At 49.1% G+C, this 24,287-nt stretch overlaps 1 protein-coding gene across 2 annotated transcripts in view; it reads left to right on the forward strand.

The window, feature by feature from the left end:
* Positions 1–710: 710 nt before the first annotated feature.
* Positions 711–24,287, forward strand: part of LOC137427166 (uncharacterized) — an 80,369-nt gene continuing 56,792 nt past the window's right edge. The window contains exon 1 of one of the 2 annotated variants that reach the window (XM_068116395.2): positions 711–1,635. In XM_068116395.2, coding sequence (XP_067972496.1) covers positions 1,011–1,635 — 625 coding nt within the window. In that variant the 5' untranslated portion in view covers positions 711–1,010. The remainder of the gene's footprint in view (positions 1,636–24,287) is intronic. The other variant, XM_078778606.1, reaches the window with a different exon arrangement.

Genomic DNA, 24,287 nt, shown 5'->3' on the forward strand with positions numbered 1-24,287 from the left:
ATTAGAGAGGGGGATTGTGTGAGTATTAGAGAGGGGGGGTTGTGTGAGTATTAGAGAGGGGGGTTGTGTGAGTATTAGAGAGGAGGGTTGTGTGAGTATTAGAGAGGAGGATTGTGTGAGTATTAGAGAGGGGGGTTGTGTGAGTATTAGAGAGGGGGGTTGTGTGAGTATTGGAGAGGGGGATTGTGTGAGTATTGGAGAGGGGATTGTGTGAGTATTAGAGAGAAGGTTGTGTGAGTATTAGAGAGGGGGGTTGTGTGAGTATTAGAGAGACGCAGTGAGGGAGGAAAGGAGTTGAGAAGGGGGTGGGGGATATGCTATTGGAGACGCAGTGATGATTGCGAAGGGTCTGGGTGCGGCTGAGTATGTGTGGGGGAGGAGGAGGTGGTAAGGGGGGAGGAAGTTCGTGAGGACCAGAAAAGGAAGATGAAAACGCATTTAAGTGAATAAAATGAATAAATGAGGAGGAAGGGTGTATTTTCGAAGAAATGACAGAGCTAGAGGCAGATATGGAGGTGCGGCTGCGATGGCAGAAAAAAATGGGAGGGGTACAGATGAAACAGCGAGGGGTGTGGGGGCAATGGAGACGCAAAGAGAGGAGGCGAGTTCGCAGGAGATCCGCAGTGAAGCGTGAGAGAGAGGGAGAAAGAGAGAGAGGATTTTTAGTGAGGAAAGGGAGGGACAGCGGATGGGAGGAGGAGAGGGAGGCGGAGAGGGAGAAAGCGCATCGCGCATGCGCACTCGTGCAAAGGCGGGATAGTCAGTCAGTGAGCAGGTGCTGTTTGCGCGCGCACGGTCTCTCCTCGTTGTCTCCTCGCTGTCCCTCCTCTCCGCGCCCTTTCGTGCCCCATGCCGCCGCTCTCCATGGTGCTGCCGGGACTCGTGTCTCCATCGCGCTCTCCGGGGCTTTAGGGTCTCCGCACCCCGCCCCTCCCCTCCTGTTACTCTGTTCCGCTCCTGGTCTCTCGGTCATCGTCGTCTTCACATCTGTACCTCTCCCCAATGCCACGATGCTGAAGCCTTGCCATGGCGGGAAAAGCGGAGAAAGAGAGAGAACGGACGACGATGGAGAGGGCGACAGCGAGTCGGAGAGCCACAGGGACGGCGAGGGCGATTTCTGCTCCAGAACGTCCCTCATCCCGGTTATCCTGCTCTCCCTCGCTCTCTCAGCCGCGGGAGCTCGCTGGCTCCTGGGAGAGAGAGCGAAGACCGGAGAGACACACGAGGAGACTTTCATGGGCTCCCGCTCTCCGAGCTCTTCCTCTCGCTCTCCCTTGTTGTCGCCCTCGGTTTTCGTGAGTAGATCTTCCTCGAGGTCTTCGTTCACTTCTCCCACGGGATTCCCCACGGGCTTTCTTCCGCTGTCTAGCTCTCGGTCCCCGTCGTGTTGCCCACCCAGGCCCACCCCACAGACCCCCGCGACCTCCACCACCGGCGTGACCGCTCGCGCTCCCTGCGTGCTCCTCACTCCGTCGGACTCACGTGCGCGCTGTCCTCCATCGTCCTCTTCTTCTGCCTCCTCCACTAAATCTACGCTCGTCCCTGCATCTCCCGACTCTCCGTCCGTCACCCCCTCGTCCACTTTTACCTCGGTTTCGACCCCGGTCTCTCTCCCCACTCTACCCGCGACCAAAGGCAAGTACAAGCGCTTTCGGTGTATTTATATACATACATATATATATATATATTGTGGTGTAAATAGTTCTTTCCAACGTTGTTCCGCCCTCAGCCCGGGGTTCAAATCCCATTTCCATCAATCAACCCTCACTCCAGCGAATCTGCTTAATTACAAATCCAATAGAGCAACTTGGGGGTCGGTCGGGGCCTCCGTGACCCCTCGGGGATGCGATGCCGATTGCCTTGTATATTTTGCTGCAATGGCTGCTGTTTGTGTCTCTTTCAAACGACGTTCTTGCTTCACCTTGAGCTGAGGTAAAATGGTCTCCGATCTTGGTCGTCAATCGCTCAGGGTGTGCAGTCGGAGACAAACGCGCCCATTGAAATGTTTCTGGAAGACCAACGATCTGTGACGTGTGTCCCCGACCCCCGTATCCGATTATGGAGCCCGATGGTAATAAGTTAACTTCACGCTTCGTTTAAACCTCATTCGTGGTTAATTGGTTAAGGAAACTCGTGTAGGCGACATTAAGTTTCTCGACGGGAGATGTGATGAGAATCACGTGGGATTCCCATGACATTCCATGTTCAGTGGATCCGCAGATCTGGACGGTCGTCATTCCCTGGTGTACCTTCCCCAGCTCTTTCCCAATGGGACATGAGCGTACCACATCGGGTGGTTGTGAGTGGTTACCAGGACGCTCATGTACCACATCGGGTGGTTGTGAGTGGTTAACAGGACGCTCATGTACCACATCGGGTGGTTGTGAGTGGTTAACAGAACGCTCATGTACCACATCGGGTGGTTGTGAGTGGTTAACAGGACGCTCATGTACCACATCGGGTGGTTGTGAATGGTTATCAGGACACTTACATATCACATCAGGTGGTTGTGAGTGGTTATCAGGACACTTACATATCACATCAGGTGGTTGTGAGTGGTTATCAGGACACTTACATATCACATCAGGTGGTTGTGAGTGGTTACCAGGTCGTGCTCATGTACCGCATCGGGTGGTTGTGAGTGGTTACCAGGTCGTGCTCATGTACCGCATCGGGTGGTTGTGAGTGGTTACCATGACACTCATGGTCCGCGTCGGGTGGTTGTGAGTGGTTATCAAAACGCTCTCATGTACCGCGTCCGGTTGGGCACTCTCATGTACCGGACAGGACCTGTACCACACTATCAGGACACTCATGTACCGGACAGGACCTGTACCACACTATCAGGACACTCATGTACCGGACAGGACCTGTACCACACTATCAGGACACTCATGTACCGGACAGGACCTGTACCACACTATCAGGACACTCATGTACCGGACAGGACCTGTACCACACTATCAGGACACTCTCATGTACCTGACAGGACCTGTACCACACTATCAGGACACTCTCATGTACCGGACAGGACCTGTACCACACTATCAGGACACTCTCGTGTACCGGACAGGACCTGTACCACACTATCAGGACACTCTCGTGTACCGGACAGGACCTGTACCACACTATCAGGACACTCTCGTGTACCGGACAGGACCTGTACTACACTATCAGGACACTCTCGTGTACCGCACAGGTCCTGTACCACACTATCAGGACACTCGTGTACCACACAGGACCTATACCACACTATCAGGACACTCTCATGTACCGGACACGCTCATATACCGCGGGTGGTTGTGATGTCCAATGTGTACAGATCCAAATTCGGTAATAATTCTAAAGTGAGTCGCACTGTGACCTAAAAACGGTTCCTAAAATAGTTACAATAAAGGTCTCGGGATTAGTTGTAATGAGTTGACTCAACCACACAAATTGATTACCCACACTCAATTGGCTGTACCATGCTGTGTGGCCTAGAATCGGTCGAATGCAACATGGCATAACATGGGTATTGTAAAATTCTTCACCTGTTCATGTTCAGCCTCTGGTTAATTCTCACGATGCACACCCAAGCGGTTTCACCCACAGTACGAGTGTACGACACACCTTGTGTGTACTTGTCAACCTGGTGATGGTGGTTCACCCTGTGGATCAACCAAGCATACTGCCTCCCGTCGGTGCCTTTACCACTCATTGGATGTTTATGGTGGAGTTATGGTTATTTTATTTTTCATGCTATAGGTAAACATCTTCCTGGATCCATGGTATATGTAAACACCTACAATGTTTCATGGCATAAGAAAAGACCCACTACCAAGATGTAAGTGAAGGCCACCTTGATATTAGGCCGAGCTTAAATCACAATATAACAAGATACCAAAATCATCTCCTTTTCAAAAACTTGTCATATTCCTTATTTATTTATTTATTTTTTATCTTGATCTAAGGCTCAGGGAAGAACCTATACATTTACCACACCCAGAACAAAGATACATCAGTGCACCTTTACATGAATCACAAGGACATTCGTAGACAACGCGCGAACACATATCGGAGTTCCTGTAGCTATGGGATTGGATTCTGCTTCCTCACATGATGAGGCAGGGATACAGATGGGAACATGAAGAGGGCCTAACATTTGAAACTATTTGATTCTCTGGTCATGACTCTCAGGTTTTGAAAAGCGACCAAGTCACTGCCCATTGGAGGAACAGCTGTTACTCCGAATCCTTATCGAGTTTTGCATTATGAGGTCGACCGGGCAGGCCGTGCTATTTCAAGGCTGCAAATGACTCAAAGGGAAATAATAATACAAACAAGTACAGATACATTCAAAGTACACTGCCCCCCATGCGGAATAATTAAATATCCTCCAGCGCGGCATTGCCGGGGCACCTCTGGCGCTCATAGAGACTGTATTGGGAGGGAGAGGTGTACAATAATTGATTGATTAATTGCATAATTAAAATCGATAAAAGATTATCATAAAATATTTTCTCAATCAATTGGCTAATAGCATAACTAAATCACTGGTGTTTCATCCGAAGATGTAACTTTTACAAATTTAATTAATTCATTCATTAATAAAAAAGATTAATTAATTAATGAAATACTTAATCGATTAATTAATTGATCAATAAATCAAAAATATCCTTTATAGCCAAATCACTTGGTCACTGTCGTGTCCAAATATCAGCTTCCTTGCTCAAAAGGTGCCTGAGATATTGCCCAGATGAGAAAGAAAATAAAGTATTAAATGATTAATCAATAACGAATTAATCGATTAAATGATCAATCAATAAATCAAAAATATTCTTTATAGCCACATCACTTGGTCACTGTCGTGTCCAAGTATCAGCTTCCTTGCTCAAATGGTGCCTGATATATTGGCCAGGTGAGAAAGAAAATAAATAAATGACTAATAATGAAAATAAATAAATAATAATCATAAAAAATAAATAATTAATCAATTGGCTAATAGAATACATAAACCACCACCATTTCATCTGATTCTGGAACTTCAACAAAAATTTTTTAGTCATTAATCGAATAATTAAATAATTAATCGATTAATTGATTAATCAATAAATCAAAAATAGCCTTTACAGCGAAATCACTTGGTCATTGGCAGGTCCAAATATCAGCTTCCTAGCTCAAAAGGTACCTGAGATATTGCCCAGATGAGAAAGAAAATAAATAATTAAATGATTAATCAATAACGAATTAATCGATTAAATGATCAATCAATAAATCAAAAATATTCTTTATAGCCACATCACTTGGTCACTGTCGTGTCCAAGTATCAGCTTCCTTGCTCAAATGGTGCCTGATATATTGCCCAGGTGAGAAAGAAAATAAATAAATGACTAATAATGAAAATAAATAAATAATAATCATAAACAATAAATAATTAATCAATTGGCTAATAGAATACATAAACCACCACCATTTCATCCGATTCTGGAACTTCAAAAAAATCTTTTAGTCATTAATCGAATAATTAAATAATTAATCGATTAATTGATTAATCAATAAATCAAAAATAGCCTTTACAGCGAAATCACTTGGTCATTGGCAGGTCCAAGTATCAGCTTCCAAACTCAAAAGGTGCCTGAGATATTGGCCAGAAGAGAAAGGAAATGGATAAGTACTTAATTAATCGATAATAATGAAATAACTCATCAATTAAATGATTAATCAAAAAACAAAAAATACTGTTTTTGACAAAGTACTTCCTCACTATTGTGCCGAAATTTCAGCTTCCTAGCTCAAATCATGGCTGAGATATCGCCCGGACAAACAAGAAAACAAAAAAACAACCAGAGTGAAAACTGAGTACTCCCTTTCAGCGTGCGTCATTGCCGAGCCCCCTTCGGTGCCCAGCAATGACGTCATGCAGCGCCCGGAGATGGCATAGGAAAGGAGCTGTGTACAACATGGCCGTGCATCGTTATGTAGATGTGTATGCATATCACAAGCCCCCCCTGTCCAGTAAACAATTTGTGGTGAGATAATGTGAATCGATATTTTAATTGCTCTACATTGTACGTACGATTAGAGTGAGTGCTCATGATTGAATGAGGTCCTCCTCTCCTTGCAATTGATAACCTAACCACGTGGTTTCCAAAGCCTTGTTACCTCTGCCACCGATGGTGCGTGAATGTTATGTTTTCACCACTGGTTTGTCTGTTTATCTGTCTGGTCTGTTCGTCTATCTGTCTGGTCTGTTTGTCTATTTGTCTGTAAGCAGGATATCTCAAAAAGTTGTGGACGGATTTGGACGAAATTTGGTGGGCCGGTTGGGTGTCTGACAAGGACTAATCGATACGATGTTGGTGAAGATCTGAATATGGATTCGGCTACAAGATTTATTAAATTATTAAGTGAATCTTCATCATTGAGAGATCGGGTGAAAAGCGATACAGTCGCGTGAAAAAGTAAATACATCCCCTGTAAAGTTTTGACTTTTTCAACATATTTCAACATACAGCTATTTGATCTTCATTTGAACAATATTGATAGATAAAGGTGATATAATATAACAAATATCATGAAACATTTACATTTTGTAGTCCATTGTATCATTTAAATAAACATCAATGCAAATTTCGCATGTGGAAAAAGTAAGTACACCCTTACATTTATCACTACTTCAAATACCTAAAATTAGAATCAGGTGCACCAGCTCAAGTGCAAATGATTAGAACATCGTTCATACATAGAGAGGATTAGAACATAGAGAGGATCTTGGAGGAACCTGTCTTATTTAAACCTCAGACATTTAGTTTGGTTTGCTCTTTGTTGTTGAAGTGTACGGCGTCACCATGCCTAGATCAAAAGAGCTCTCTGAGGCCTTCAGAAAGAAGGTTATAGATGCCTACGAGTCAGGGAAGGGATTTAAAAAGATCTCCAAACAATTTGAAATCAATCATTCGACTGTCCGGAAGATCATCTACAAGTGGAGAAGATTCCAAACAACGGCCAACTTGTTCAGGCCAGGCCGCCCCAGCAAGTTCAACCCGAGAGCAGACCGCAAGACGCTGAAAGAAGTCTCTAAGAACCCCAGAATGTCATCACGGGACCTACAGGTAGCTCTTGCCACTGTTGATGTCAAAGTGCACGAGTCTACCATTAGCAAGAGGCTGCACAAATTTGATGTACGTGGGAGGTGTGCCAGGAGGAAACCTTTGCTGTCCAGAAAGAACATCAGGGCAAGACTAAAGTTTGCCAATGAACACCGAGGCAAAGACCAGCACTTCTGGTACAATGTGCTCTGGACATATCAGTCAAACGCAGAGGTATTTGGCCACAGTACCAGAAGACATGTTTGGCGAAAACCAAAGACAGCATTTGACCACAACAACCTGATACCAACTGTAAAGCATGGTGGTGGAAATATTATGGTTTGGAGCAGCTTTGCTGCATCAGGGCCTGGGCAGCTCACCATCATAGAATCCACTATGAATTCTTCATTGTACCAGAGGGTGCCTTTTTTTTTTTTGTGTACAGAGTCGAGGCTCGTGAAAGAGCTAACATTTATCAAACAAACAAATCAAACAAACAAGCAAACAAAGTATATAAAAAGGGGAGCGGTCGACAAGATGGGGAGAGAAGGGGAGGAAGCACACAAACACAACATTTGAGAGCAGGGACATCGGGAGATGTTTTTGGAGGGAGAGGGCCTGGGGGGAGGCAGGATAGGTATAAAACGCAAGGACACCAAGGACTTCCAGGAAAGAAGTCAAAAGTCACCTCAAAAAAGTGGATTTGGGGTGAAATTAGCGGGGGTAGAAAAGATCAAGGTTTTGGATTGGGGAAGATAAGAGATGGTGGTGAACAGCCGTTTTAAAGACCTGGAGGGAGGAGTGGGATTGAAGAGAGTGAGGGAGTTTGTTCCAGAGGCGGGAGAAAAGAGGAATGAAGGAGTGAAGGTGAGCAGAGAGTCTTGATTTTGGCAGTTTAACCATAAGAGGGTTGCAGGTAGATCTTGTGCGACCTGCAGGAATATTTGGGGGACAGAGCCCAGAGAGAGCTGGGGGAGCAAGGCCGGAGAGGAGTCGGTAGAAGACGGAAAGACCACCAATCTGCCTGCGATGATTAAGTGAAAGGCCCTCGGAGATAGCGTCATCGCAGGAGATTCCAATGATTCTGAACGCTTTGGTTTCAACAGCGTGAAGACAAACTAGGTGTGAGGCAGGAGCACCAGCCCAGAGGGGAGAGCAGTACTCCATTGAGCTGCGGATGAAAGCCTTGTATGTGGTGAGAAGCTCAGGTGTGCCAAGGAAGGACTTCGCACGACGGAGGATGCGCAGTCGGCGACTGGCTTTGGAGGCCAGGTTTGAAATGTGGTTTTCCCAGGAAAGATCATGGCAGATAGTGAGACCCAAAAGCTTGAGTGACAGAACTTCTTGGAGAGGATTATTCAGAAAGTAGATGGGAGGGTTGTCCAGTCGGTCTTTTCAGAGAGACATCGTAAGAGTGTGAGATTTGTCAGGATTGAAAGACATGTTCCACTTGTTTGCCCAGTCTGTGATTTTGTCCAGGTCTGCAGAGAGTGAGGAGGCTGCAGACTGCCGATCTGACGGATGAGGAATGGAGCGGCAGAGAGTGGAGTCATCAGCAAAGAGATAGAGAGGATTTTCAAGAGAGTCAGAGAGATCATTGATGAAGAAAGGATAATGTGAGGCCATCTGTCGGAAAGTTGAAGCTCAACCGAAGGTGGACCTTGCAACATGACAATGACGCTAAGCATACCAGTAAATCCACCAAGGAATGGCTGAAAAGAGAGAAATGGAGGGTTCTGGAATGGCCAAGTCAAAGCCCAGATGTAAATCCCATCGAGATGTTGTGGGGGATTTGAAACGAGCTGTGCATGCAAGAAACCCCTCAAACATCGCACAGCTGAAAGAATTCTGCATGGAGGAGTGGGCAAAAATTTCTCTCAGTCGATGTCAGAGACTGGTAGACAGTTATAAGAAACGCCTACTTGAGGTTGTTTCTACCAAAGGAGGCAATACCACCTATTTTTTTTTTTTTTTTTGTTTTTTTTTGTATACAAGATCGAGGCTCGTGAAAGAGCTAACATTAATCACACAAAAAGACAAACCGACACACAAAACACAAAAAACAAGGGGAGCGGCAGACAAGATGGGGAGAGAGGGGGAAGGACACAAAAGAGAGGGGGAAGAGGGGGAAGGACACAAACACAACATTTGAGAGCAGGGACATCGGGAGGACTTGGGGGGAGGTGGGAGAGGAATAACACATATGAACACTGCAAGGACTCTGGGGTGAATTACCGGGGGTAGAAAAGATCAAGGTTTTCGATGGGGGAAGATAAGAGATGGTGGTGAACAGCTGTTTTAAAGACCTGGAGGGAGGAGTGGGATTGAAGGGAGTGGGGGAGTTTGTTCCAGAGGCGGGAGAAAAGGGGAATGAAAGAGTGAAGGTGAGCAGAGAGCCTAGACTTTGGCAGTTTAACCATAAGAGGGTTGCAGGCAGATCTTGTGCGACCTGAAGGAATATTGGGGGGACAGAGCACAGAGAGAGCTGGGGGAGCAAGGCCGGAGAGGAGTCGGTAGAAGACAGAAAGACCACCAACCTGCCTGCGGTGAGTGAGTGAAAGGCCCTCGGTGTTGACTACATCGCAGGAGATTCCAATGATTCTGAAAGCTTTGGCCTCAACAGCGTGAAGCCGAGCAAGGTGTGAGGCAGGAGCACCAGCCCAGAGGGGGGAACAGTATTCCATTGAGCTGCGGATGAAAGCCTTGTATGTGGTGAGGAGCTCAGGTGTGCCAAGGAAGGACTTCGCACGACGGAGGATGCCCAGTCGGCGACTGGCTTTGGAGGCCAGCTTGGAAATGTGGTTTTCCCAAGAAAGATCATGGCAGATAGTGAGACCCAAAAGCTTGAGCGACAGAACTTCTTGGAGAGGATTGTTGAGAAAGTAGATGGGAGGGTTGTCCAGTCGGTCCTTTCGGAGAGACATTGTAAGAGTGTGAGATTTGTCAGGATTGAAAGACATGTTCCACTTGTTTGACCAGTCTGTGATTTTGTCCAGGTCTGCAGAGAGTGAGGAGGCTGCAGACTGCCGATCTGAGGGATGAGGAATGGAGCGACAGAGAGTAGAGTCATCAGCAAAGAGATAGAGAGGATTTTCAAGAGAGTCAGAGAGATCATTGATGAAGACCAGAAAAAGCACAGGGCCCAGAACACTACCTTGGGGAACTCCAGCCTGAACAGGAAGAGGAGATGAGAGAAACCCATTCAGGGCCACACGTTGACTACGACCAGAGAGGAAGTCCGCCAGCCATGCGTGGAGATTTCCATGGATACCAAAGGAGGAGAGTTTGGTGAGCAGAGCAGGGTGCCAGACCGTATCGAAGGCACGTGAAATGTCAAGGGAGACAGCTCTAATTTCCTGTTTGGCGTTGAGGACCTCCATCCATTGTTGAGAAAGCAGAAGCAGCATGTCCAGAGTAGAGTGACCAGGTCTGAAACCAAATTGATGATCAGAGATCAAGCCATTGGAGAAGAGGAAAGATTTAATATCTGAAGCAATGATGGATTCCATGACTTTGCTGATAATTGGGAGAAGGCTGATTGGTCTGTAGTTGCTGGGATCTGTTTTTGCACCTTTTTTGTGCAAACCGGTGATGTTGGCTGATTTCCAAGCAGATGGCAGATGACCTTGAGCGAAAGAGAGGGTGAAGAGAACAGAAAGAGGGAGTGAAAGAGCAGAAGAACATGATTTTAGGACCCGTGGGCTGATGCCGTCAGGACCAGTTGCAGAATCAGAGTCGAGGGTTGACAGAAACCTTTCCACCTTGTCAGGAGGAAAGGACACAGAGTCCAGGAGCAGCTGGGTACGACTGGGTACGGTGGGTACAGAGAGGGATGGGTTTGGGACACAAGATTTAGAGGCAAACACAGAGTTGAGGCATTCAGCTTTTTCACGTGCGGAGTCAGCTGTTAAGCCGTTTGAGGTGAGGGAGGGGATGGAGGGGGAACAAACACCAGAAACAGATTTGACCAGACGCCACCAGGATTTGGAAGAGGGAGACAGATAAGAGAGTTTGGTCTTGAGAATGGTGAGATATTGTTTCCTGGCTCTCCTGAGGGTGGACACACACTTGTTTCGGGCTTTGTGAAAGGAAATGAGATTTCCTTCCGTTGGATTTGCTATTGGAGCCAAGGGTGGACTTACTTTTTCCACATGCGAAATTTGCATTTATGTTTATTTACATTATACAATGGACTATAAAATGTAAATGTTTCATGATATTTGTTATATTATATCACCTTTATCTATCAATATTGTTCAAATGAAGATCAAATGGCTGTATGTTGAAATATGTTGAAAAAGTCAAAACTTTACATGGGGTGTACTTACTTTTTCACGTGACTGTATATAACATGATATTTAAAATAGTTATGGACGAGTTATGAATAAACTTGGTGGACGAGTTGGTTTGGTGACAAGAACAAGCCGATTAGATTTTGGTTCAGGTCCGAATCCAGATCCGGCCTATCAGTGGGATACATAACGTAAACTGTTCAGCCTGGTGGAGGTACGCTCTCTACTGAGTGCCGTTCTAGTTTTACTTTTTACGATTTGGTTCTTGAAGTGGTTTTAAATCAACAAATGCAAGTAATAAAACCAACAGGACATTGGCTGAAATATAATAACTGCCGTGGGAAACACGAAGCTGATATTTTGGGTGTTAACCCCGTTTTGCTCTGATGAAGAGTTGATGTCCGAAACGTCATCTTCTCCTTTCTTCCCTTGGTGGTTAGCATACTTCAGCAATTGTTCCACCTGTCCACCGGCTGATGCCGACACAGATCATACCGGCCTGTAAAAAAAAATTTGTGTGTACAAGATCGAGGCTCATGTAAGAGCTAACATTAATGACAAAAAATACAAACGGACACACAAGACAAAATAAAGGGAGCGGGAGACAATATGGGGAGAGGGGGGGAAGCACACAAGTGCAACATTTGAGAGCAGGGACATCGGGAGATCTGTGGGAGGGAGAGGGCTTGTTGAGGGGAAGGGGGGCTTTCACCAGAAAGACTAGTTCTCCATTCCATTGAATAGACCAGTTTTGTACCTTCTTGCCAGAGGGTTTTATTACCTCCAAACCGATAAATTTGAACTCCCCGGAATTCAAACAGATTTACCTCTGAACGAAGCGAGAAGCAACAACACTTCACTAACTCCAAATAACGTTATGGACTCATGAATCATGACTACTTTTGCACAACCTGTAGTGTTTGTCTGTTATAGTCATTCTCGCCCGTGTTTACATCCCTGAACCATTAACCTGTGAACAATCGATGCCCCTCCTGATCTTCCAGACATCTTGTACCTGTCTTGATGAAAGACTCAATATTTCACCGTGATTTTATTCTTTCCTTTAATACTTCACTGTGGATCTTGAAGTATCCTGGAGGAGGGTCGTACAAATATCACACCAAGGATGGGGACATTACCTACGATGGACAAAGTAAAATTGGATTTGGGATTTGAACCCGTGCTGGCACCCAGTTCTCAATCCGCCCGAGTGGTTTTATTCATCAGATAATTCTGGAATGTACTGGAGGCGATGATTAAAGACAAGACCCAGGTGATGTAAAATCAAGGCTGATTCAACATGGTTATCGGATATTTGAAACCTTCCTACTAGGTCCTGATGTGGTCACTGACCACACGCGATGACCATGGAGGTAATGTAGCATTGTGGATGTAGTGAAATTATACCAAGGTGAACCCAGGGTGTGCTCGCTACAGAAGGGGCGTCTATTAAGACCCGGGACAACCGGGGCGCGCGGACACTCCAGCGGAACTCACTGTGACATAGTCCTGTAGTTTGAATGGTATGTACGCCCCTAAATGCTGCGCTGACTGTCCTCTCTGTTGGACCATTGCTATATTGAATCGACCATTGCTCATGAAATACTCTGATTTTAATGCCTGTTGCATGCATGTATTCTTACAGGATGTACTACAGATCTAAATGATATTAAACCTACCCAGAGGTCAAGTCGTGTCTGAGCTTGATTTTCACGACATTTAATATCATTTAGATCGCCGGAATGGCTGACCACAAGATGATCGTGGTACCGATTCTCGGAGCCGACCCTCAAGCTGAGGGATCAGCATCGGAGTTCACTCACTGGCTCAAAACGCTGGAGAATTACTTTGCTGCTCACGAAACAGAGCCCACCGCAGCGATAAAGCTGTCCGTGTTACAGTCGAAGGTCTATCACACCGTTTTCCGGAACATTTCTCGATTTGGGACGTACGCTACGGCTCTAGCCGAGCTGAAGCGCCTCTACGTAAAGACACGGAGCGCTGTGCACGGCCGGCATCAACTCTCTCAGCGGCGACAGCAACCATCTGAATCGATCGATCGCTTCGCGCAGGAGTTGCGCTTCCTGTTGGCAGACTGCGTGCAGGACGTCCGGACCCACGAGCAAGTGCAGGACGACTTGCTCCGAGATTCATTCATCTCCGGAATTAATTCTGGAGTTTTGCGGCTCCGGCTCCTGGAGGTCGCGGATCTGACATTTACAGAGGCACTATGGCTGGCACGCGTATACACAGATGCCCGAGAACAATCCACCGCATATGATCACCCACGAGTCGTGGCGGGGACCTCGCAACTCGCGCGACCGGAGAGGGCTACCGCCGAGGATACGGAGGAGGACCCGACCACTACGGCCGAGTCTCTGGGAGCTCCTGAAGCGGACTCCGCTTCCGGCCTCACTGCTGCCGCCGCTGCCCGGCCACGGCCTGACCGGTATGCAAAATGTTATTTTTGCGGGAATCGGCAGCACCCTCGCTCTGAATGCCCGGCCCGGGAGGCTACATGCCACCTGTGCTCCACCAAGGGCCATTTTGCAAAGGTCTGCAGGAAGGCCGCTCGGGGCACGCGTCCCCGCGCGACCTTGAATGGGCTCATCGCGGAGCCAACGGATCGAGCGCCGGACGGGGTGCCTCACTCGGCTTTGAAGAGCCGCTCTCCTTCTCGCGGGCCTCTGGCTACACGCCCGACCTTGGTGAGATACACCAGGCCGCCGAAACAAATGGCGCGAACGCGACCGGCCACAGCGCGACCAACCTTGACTGGCGTTCGAACGCCTACTTCAAACAAGCGACATGCTCCTGCTTTGGAAACTCCTCTCGATGTGCGGCAAACGCAGCACGTGACTCGAGCCCCATCTGACGGCGGCTTTTACGAATTACATGCACCCACTTTGGCATATGAATCTGCAGACGGCAGAGGTCTTTCTCACGTGACGCGAGCGCCATCTGGCGGCGGCTCTTACGAATTACATGCACCCACTTTGGCATATGAATCTGCAGACGGCAGAGATCTTTCTCACGTGACTTGAGCGCCATCTGGCGGCTGCTCTTACGACCTACACACACCCACTCTGGCAAATGAAACTGCTGATGAGCCAACTGACTTCAATGCTCCTGCTGAGGCCCAACCTGCCGACGCTGCCCGAAGGATTGCAGCCGGCGTGGGATCCACCCGCGAGGCGCGATCTTCTCGCCCGGCCGGTACAATACCTGCCGGGTCTGCCGGCCTTGCGCAGGCCATCATTCCGCTCACGGTCGCGGGCGTTTTTGCGCAAGCTTTGAAAGACACGGGGTCCACGGATAGTTTTATCGATCAGCGACTCGTGCATCAACATGGGTGGCCGGTTCTCAGGACAACCCGCCGGATCTTCATGGCCTCTCAGGGACTTTGGTTGAGCACAAAAGGGGCGTGTCGATTGAAACTTGTGATAAAGGGACGCACGTTCCCGGACGTGTATCTCATGGTATTACCTGCTTTATGCGCTGACGTTCTGTTAGGACTTGATTTCCTTAAGCGGCATGGACGTTTGGAAATAGACTTCGGTGGGCCGGACACGCTCGCTGTGTGCGCCCTCGCTCAAATGGACATGGAGCCTCTCTCACTGTTCCCCAACCTGACCACTGATTGTACCCCTGTAGCCGTCAAATCGCGGCGCTACTCTCGCGCGGACGCACAATTCATTGCAGAAGAAACGGCCCTGCTCTTAAAGGACGGTATTATAGAACACAGTAGGTCACCGTGGCGGGCCCAAGTCTTAGTGGTGCGGAGTGAGGCCCACCGCCGGCGCATGGTAATCGACTATTTGCAGACGATTAATCGTTTTACACAGCTGGATGCCTACCCCTTACCGGGGATGGACGCCCTGGTACGCCAGGTGGCTCTGTATTCCATTTATAGCACTCTCGATCTGCGTAGTGCGTATCATCAAGTCCCCATCTCTAGGGCTGATCGCGTCTTTACAGCCTTTGAATCGGGTCAGCGGTTGTACCAGTTCACGAGACTTCCCTTTGGGGTAACTAACGGAGTCGCTTGTTTTCAGAGGGCTATGGATGACCTCGTTGCGAAGGAGAATTTGACCGATGTCTTTGTCTATCTGGACAATCTTACGGTTTGTGGGTATGACCAGGAGCATCACGACGCTAATCTGAAACGCTTCCTCGAGGTCGCGCGGAAATATCGCCTAACCATGAATGCGGCTAAGTGTCGATACTCTCTACGCACGGTAGACCTTTTGGGGTACACCGTGACCCATGGCTCCGTCTCTCCGGATAAGGAGCATCTGCGCCCTTTGCTCGATATGGCTCCGCCTAGCGATCGGGCTTCGCTGAAACGCGCTCTAGGTCTGTTCGCCCACTACTCAAAGTGGGTGCAAAATTTCTCCGCGAAGCTCCGACCCCTCGTGGCCTGCGACACTTTCCCCATGGGCCCGGCCGCCCTGGCGGCCTTCGAGGGCCTTAAAGTCGACATCGCTGGCGCCGCTGTCGCGACGATTGACGAGAGTGCCTCTTTCATTTTGGAGAGTGATGCCTCGGATCATGCGTTAGCGGCGACTCTCTCCCAAGGAGGCCGCCCTGTGGCTTTCTTCTCGCAGACTCTCACCTCCGCCGAGCGGAGGCATTCGTCTGTCGAAAAGGAAGCGTACGCGATCGTCGAATCAATTCGGCGATGGCGGCCGTATCTGCTTGGGCGGAGTTTCCAAATCGTCACGGACCAACAGAGTGTTGCGTTTATGTACGACACCTTACATGCTCAGCGCATTAAGAATGAGAAAATCACCCGTTGGCGTATCAAACTCGCCGACTTCTGCTACACCATCAAATACCGCCCGGGGAAAGATAACCTGGTCGCTGACGCCTTATCGAGGCCGGCCACTTGCGCGGGGGTTGTAACTTTGGAGGGGCTGCGCACTTTGCACGGCACTATGTGTCATCCCGGGGTAACGCGCTTCGCGCATTTTGTGCGCGAGGGCAATCTGCCGTACTCGATTGAGGACATCCGCCGCATCTGCCGTGATTGCGCGATCTGTGCGGAACTCAAACCGCGTTTTTATAACCCTCCTATGGGGACACTCGTTAGGGCTACTAGACCGTGGGAGCGCTTGGCGATGGACTTCAAAGGGCCGCTGCCAATGTCGAGCAACTCTCGCTATCTGCTCACTATCGTCGATGAGTATTCCCGATTCCCCTTTGCTTACACGTGCGGGGATATGTCGGCTGCCACGGTTATTCGGTGCCTGCAGAATTTGTTTTCTATGTTCGGGTATCCAGCCTACGTGCATACCGATCGGGGTGCGGTGTTCCTGTCCCAGGAGGTGAGGGGCTACTTGCTCCAGCATAATGTCGCTTCGAGCTACACCACCCCGTACCGGCCCCAAGCGAATGGGCAGATCGAACGCTTTAATGGGATTATATGGAGGGCCGTCATGCTAAGCCTTCGGACCCTCGGCCGAGGCCTCCATAAATGGGCGTGGTCACTACCTGCCGCTCTAAACTCGATCCGGGCTCTCCTATGTACTGCCACCAACCAGACTCCTCACGAACGACTGTTCCACCACCCTAGAAGCTCCGGCAGTATCCAATCTTTACCCAGCTGGCTCGCTGAACCGGGGCCCGCCTATCTCAAATGAGCGGTTCGCGCTAGCAAGTACGACCCCCTTGTTGACAAGGTGCAGGTCCTCCAGGCTAATCCCGAGCATGCTCGCGTGTTAACGGCGGATGGCCGCGAGTCTACCGTCTACGTACGCCATCTCGCCCCATGTGGGGACGACGACAGGGATATCGACGAGCCCGTCTACGAGTCTATGGACTCTACCGAAGCTTCCCCTATGGAACTACCACCGTTACTCCCGTCGTCCCCCACTCCCGTGCCCGAAGGCGCAGGGGCGCCCCCTCCGACTCCCACCTCCGGCGGCTATTCCGACGCGGGGGACTCCGGGCTTGGGGACGCCGTGCCCGGTAGATTCCGAACACGAACTGGCAGGGAAGTTCGCCGCCCCGACCGCTACGGGTGGACCGACTGACGTGGATTGACGTGACCCATTCGTTTATTGCTGATGCTTGCTTGCAACCTGCCGAGCGGCAGTATAGTTCTAACGGCGGGGAGAATGTAGTGAAATTATACCAAGGTGAACCCAGGGTGTGCTCGCTACAGAAGGGGCGTCTATAAGACCCGGGACAACCGGGGCGCGCGGACACTCCAGCGGAACTCACTGTGACATAGTCCTGTAGTTTGAATGGTATGTACGCCCCTAAATGCTGCGCTGACTGTCCTCTCTGTTGGACCATTGCTATATTGAATCGACCATTGCTCATGAAATACTCTGATTTTAATGCCTGTTGCATGCATGTATTCTTACAGGATGTACTACAGATCTAAATGATATTAAACCTACCCAGAGGTCAAGTCGTGTCTGAGCTTGATTTTCACGACAGTGGATAATACAGATTCCTGACTTGCCATAGAAAGCCTAAATCGAAAGACAATTTTGGAAGATCATAAGTGTTGCCAAACCAAGACCAGAGTTATAACAGGTTCATCTTACATCTTCGCCAGAGAGTCCCTGCTGTAGCACAAGGAAACCTTTAAGGATACACCCTACCCATCTGCTTCGTCCGTATGCAGCACAAGGCTGCGGGATAGCATCATTGGCTGAGGGTGAGGCTGTGCCACCGATGGGGTACCCTCTGCTAGTCCGGGCTGGAATTTGGAATTTATTAAGGGTGATGGCTCACCTCTTCTTCACAAAGGAGACCGTGGAATCTTGAAAGTCCGCCAACTAATACTGGCAGACAGGACACCAGTTTAGCGTTCATCCAAGGGACGGCAGACATTGATGAATCACCCAGCCTGTTAAACTATATCTGGGTCTGGGTCTGGATTCAGATTTCTGGTTATAACTATATATATGTATATATATAGATATATATATATATATATATATATATATATATATATATATATATATATATATATATATATATATATATTGTTACGGACGCGGTTTGGATGTTATTTTTGACCGAGCGGTTGGTATGACCACGACCGAACAGTTATTCCCCGACTAGACCCCGATTCCACCCAGACGTTGACCAAATCGCACTATGCTAAATCAATGATGGAAAGGACACAACGACTGGGATAGATGAAACGACGCAAGGGTACAGTTCTCAAGACCTCCGGAGGAGGGTATAATTACAGTGGTGGAGAAAAGGGGGTAGATTACACGGTAGTGAGGTAAAGACACAGAAGAGATAGGCACTTAATTACAGTCTTATCTTATCCCAGACAGACCACAGACAAACGGAACAAGGCTGACTTACACAGGGATTGATGGCAGGAAGGGACAGGTAGTCGATAGCACAAGGTGCACCTTGGCTCGGGGACAGGATAAAGCACGGTCCAGTCCAGAGATGCGGGGAGGCCTCACAGCGCTCGGAGGGTACGTCTTGCTTGCTCCAAGCTCAGCGCGCATCTGACGTCACCTCCCTCTTCCTGCGCATGCTCAGCGGGGAGTCACACGCCCTCGGCTGGTTGGCTCCGCCCCAGATGGGACCGGTCCGCCGCTTCCATTGGGTGCGGGGGTTACCGGGCTCCGCCCTTGACGAGGAGCTGACAGGGAGCCCCTATTTGGTAACCCCGTCGAGCACATGTTCGATGGCGGCTCGTTGGGAAGGCCTCATGCCCTCCCAACACCCCCTACCAACCAAGCCGGAGTGAGGACGCGCACTCCCTGTGCACGCCGCCGCCGTTGCTGTTGTTGTTGTTGTTGCTGAACCGTGAGGAAGAGCTGCGGGGAGGTATTGGGAGGTCCTAAACTTCCTAATGGTGCCATACAATCACATTCTGGTGCAACGAAGGGTCAGAATTAATGGAAACGAGTCCTTAACTGACATAGACTAAGAATAACTAGCAAGATGTCCTATAGTTGTCTTACATGAGATGCGGTGAACCTGGGCACGACATTTAATGGGGGAAATAGGGGGAGGTCGGGTCTACAGAGTGTTGTTTACAGAAAATGGGACTAGGGAATGGGGGATTGGGGATAGTTGGGAAGTATTGAGGAAATAGGGGAATATTTACAAGCGGATATGGATGGATGTAAATCCCATATCCGCAACACTGCACCCTTCTCTACCTCAGGGCGTCCTGACCCGATAAATTTTTACCTACTTTAGTGTGGCACTCAGATGTAGTTCCCTCTACTATTAACTCAACCCTGAGTGCGACAATTTTACAGATGTTCATAAATGAGTAAATATGTCCCCCTGCGACGTTGCACCCTTCTCCTAACAGAAACACACCCACAGGATAACCGAATCGCGGAAAGCATCCTCAAACTAAACATACAGCCGGTAGGGAGCATCATTTATACAAGACTACACTGATATTTACACTACGATCCAGGACCTGTTCTTTGAGGAACACATGCAGATGTTATGCATAGGGAGAGCACGCATGCCAGCATCGATACACCAACCCACGAGTGCCCTGTGGCCCTACGGCCTTTAATACTGTGCAGAGCACCCCATCCAAGCACCAAAAGCACCACCCCATTACGCACAGTCAGCACCATCCGGTGCACCAATAAAGTGTTCATAAAAATGCACAATTAAGTGTCCATGGTCACCGGTGGTGTCGCAGCCGGTCGATGTTCTGCCGCTGGTCTTGCCTTCATGGAGTGCACTTGGCCTTCTGGCTTCTTTAGAAATAAAGAAAGGCGCCAACCGCGTCCATTTCTTAATTGTGGCTGTCAGGGGGCCAACTAAAAGTGGTTCACCTGTATGGCATAGGTGCCACGTTGACCCAGGTCCATCCACGGGTGGTGCTTGACCGCAAAAGAACTGCGGTCCATTGTGGGCGGCCACAAAAATTGCGGTCCATATGGTGTATCGATCCAGGCAGCAAGCAGCGGATGTACAGGCCCACAACTGTGGAGCCAGCACCTCTCTCTCCTCTCTCTCTGCCCCAAAGCCAGATCCTCGGAGGTGGGAGACAAAACAAGACAAGTGAGTAAGGTGGTAAGGGCGCAAAAGTGCACGCAATTCAAGGTAATGCACACTGGGGGCACATGGGAACCAGGTGAGACAGGTACGTTCCTACCGTACGCCACCCCCCCCCCCCCCACCAGGTAACCTACATTGCCCCTCCCTTACCCCTTACTGTATCCACAAAACACAACACTACCCATAAACATCTACTTTACACATCAACAAACGTCCCTACTGTCTTCCCCGTTCCTCCCATAAACCAAATTCGTCTTCTCTCCCTCCTAACCAATCAAATTTGCCATTTCCAACTCTCATCAAAATTTGCCATCTCCAACTCAACATCAAAATTTGCCATCACCAATTCATCATCAGTCCCTCCTAAGGAGGGAGAGATGAAATCACCCCAATGTCTCATCCACGTCGTGATGCGTCTCACAAATCCACACAGCAATTCTCCTTTCCTGCAACACAGAACAAAGGAACACAGGTGTGGAGTCATCATCACCACCTCACGTAAGTGGCTGCGTATGGTGCGACAGGTTCATCAATCCTAACTATTTCCTAAATGACTTTAACAACTTTACATTACCCGGGGTCTTTCTCCTGCCAAACCATTGGCCCTCATTACTCTATGTGGTTCGAAGAACCAAAATCCCATTGACCATCTGTGGTGCTCACCATCAATTTGGGTCTCACTCCCCGATTCAACACTCGGTGCCCCCGCACAATTTTGGTGGCTGGGTCGTGTGACTCTGCCAGCAGGTCTACCCACCTGCACACCTCCACCACTGCAGTTGCCTCCCGAGCTCACCTGCTCTTCACCCTAACCTAACTAACTGGGGAAGGCCCTCTCGCACTCTCACCCCCTCAGTGCCCTCTCTGGCACGGGCTGCCCGATCCACACCCGGGATCCTCAGGCACCCACTGACACTAACGGCTCCCAGAGCCCACCTGCGGCCCCACCTGGCCGACATCTAACAGTGGCGGAGTGCCCAACCATTCACACTCATACTAACAGGCCACACGACCAGCCAATTTCACCACACCAATGCACCCATCCACAATACCATTCTGCAACCGCACCACAAATGCCAATATCCAACCACAATTTACCTATACCTTCTAACTATTCTTTAAACTACCCTCCCCGGGTACTCGTGAAAAGGGGTCCACTCTTCCCCCATCCACACCTTCGCACCATGCACACCACTCCGTACCACTTACTCCAACTCTCTCCACACCACTCATTCTCTGCTCCATATATTCCACACACCTGTACTTGCACACCTGTGCTCTCATACTTGGTGCCGCCTGCACCCTTCTCTCCCCCAAGCGCATTCGCGCTGATCCACAACACTCACTACTCATACACTGCTCCACACACCTGTCCAGTTCTCACACAGCATCATCTCATCTAACTACTCCCCTCTGAAACTTGCGCTTCCCAGTCGTCCCTTTAAACTATTGCGCTCCCTCGTCATTATCATCCACTCTAATCTACCTGCGTCCCCTCTACAGGTATCCTTGTCACTAACTAACCTTAACGTTACCTCATGTCATCTTCGCTAGATCCCTACACACAATATCCTAACCCACCCGGGCTAGTTTTCACTGCCATACACCCCATAATCTAGTGCTCCTTTGCCCCCCTCATGGGAAGGGTGGCAGGGATGCCACCCTTACCCACCGTCATACGGCGCGAGTGGGACCTTGTGGGACCACCTCGTATGCGAGTCGTTGCCCGCCTGCCGGACCCCGTGCGTCGCCCCTTGCGGGGTCAGCGCGGGGCCGAACCGGCCGGGCCCCCACAGTACATTACCCCCAAGGGGCTCCCGTGCCTCCCCTGTCCCTCTAAAAACTACCCCTGTTGGTGTCGATGCATGGGTCACACTTCCGCACCCCGCTACCCATTCCATACCACCACAACCTTGCTCACTCACACCTCGCACCTCTCCCATCACCGGACCCTCTCGCTCGCACCCTCGTTCCATACCCTCCGGACCAGCCATACACCTCACTCTTGGCCTCTCACGAACATCCGGGTCCATCTCGACCCCCAAGCTTATTAAATCACCTGGCGCATCATACGCACGACCATATTGGTCACCACTTACACCGGGTCCTCTTTCTCTTCGCTTCTCCTCCATCACCTGCGAATCCCTCATCTATCTATAATTCCATTAATCTCTGTGTGTATGTGTGTATGTGTGTATGTGTGTATGTGTGTATGTGTGTTTGTATGTTTGTCTGTGACCGCTGTTTCTCGACAACCACGGGTCCGATATACTTTAAACTTGCCAGGTATATTGCTGGGGACCCGAGGATGTGCCTTTTCAAGGTTTGAAATTAATCGGACAAGTACTTACCGAGCTATGGCGATTTAGCCGTTCGCCGTTCGCTTTGGCGTTGCGAATGGACCAAACCATTGCATGTAAATAGAGGGGGGGGTTCTGTGGTCGTTGCGAATGGACCAAACCATTCATGTAAATAGAGGGGGGGGGGGGGGTTCTGTGGTCGTTACTGCCACGTGGTTTCAAAGTTTTTTTTTGTTGTTGTTGTTTGCACGCATGTTTTTTTGCACCCACGTACGGGCACGCCCTAGGATGTTTACACACACACACCCCTACACAAATTTTTTTTTTTTTTTTTTTTTTGGCAAGGAACGGGCACCCACGTACGGGCACGTCCTAGCTTATATATAGTACGGGCATGCCCTAGTCTATCTATAATTCCATTAATCTCTGTGTGTATGTGTGTTTGTATGTGTGTATGTGTGTATGTTTGTCTGTGACCGCTGTTTCTCGACAACTACCGGTCCGATATACTTGAAACTTGCCAGGTATATTGCTGGGGACCCGAGGATGTGACTTTTCAAGGTTTGAAATTAATCGGACAAGTAGTTACCGAGCTATGGCGATTTCTTTACCAAACACCGCAAGCCGTTCGCTTTGGACCAAACCATTTCATGTAAATAGAGGGGGGGGTTCTGTGGTCGTTGCGAATGGACCAAACCATTCATGTAAATAGAGGGGGGGGGTTCTGTGGTCGTTACTGCCACGTGGTTTCAAAGTTTTTTTTTGTTGTTGTTGTTTGCACGCATGTTTTTTTGCACCCACGTACGGGCACGCCCTAGGATGTTTACACACACACACCCCTACACAAATTTTTTTTTTTTTTTTTCTGGCAAGGAACGGGCACCCACGTACGGGCACGTCCTAGCTTATATATAGTACGGGCATGCCCTAGTCCGGTTAATGAGCACATCATCACGATCCGAACACAGACTTTGGACCAATTCTTTTACTTCCTCCTTTATCTCTTTCTTATCCTCTCTCCGTCGCTTCTTAATTTCGCTCACCCCTTCTTCCACTTCTTCTAATTTCTGCTTCACCTCCTTCATCTCCTCGTGCGCCCCCTTAAGTTCTTCCTCTAACTCCACCTTATTTTTTTCTATGTGCTCCCGCACCTCCCGCTCTTTAACCTCCATCACCTCTACCACCTTGTTCATTTTCCTCGTCAGGTCCTCATGTACCGTCTGACACTCTTTTTTAATTACCCCTACGTCCTTTTTCATCTCCTTCTGTGTCGATTTAAAACCCTCTATTACCGCTGTGTTCTTCTTTACCTGGTCCCCCAACTCCTTTTGTCCCACTGTCAGTTGTTCTACTCCCAGCGTCAACTCCTCTATACCACCTTGCAATTTTACAGTTCCCTTTCTCACCTCCTTCTCCATGCGCTCCTTACAGTGCCTCACCTCCTCGCGCACTCCTCCGACCTCCTCACTCACACCTCTTCTGATCTCCTCTCCCATCACTTGCATCTCCTGCCCAGATGCCACCCTCATCTGCTCCATTTCCTCCCTGTGAGCATCCAATTTAGTTTCTACCCCCATTCTGACCCCCTCTATCTGCTGCCCCATTTT

The sequence above is a fragment of the Myxine glutinosa genome, chromosome 5 (genome assembly GCF_964187855.1).
Source record: "Myxine glutinosa chromosome 5, kmMyxGlut1.1, whole genome shotgun sequence".
In the NCBI taxonomy this organism is placed as follows: Eukaryota; Metazoa; Chordata; class Myxini; order Myxiniformes; family Myxinidae; genus Myxine; species Myxine glutinosa.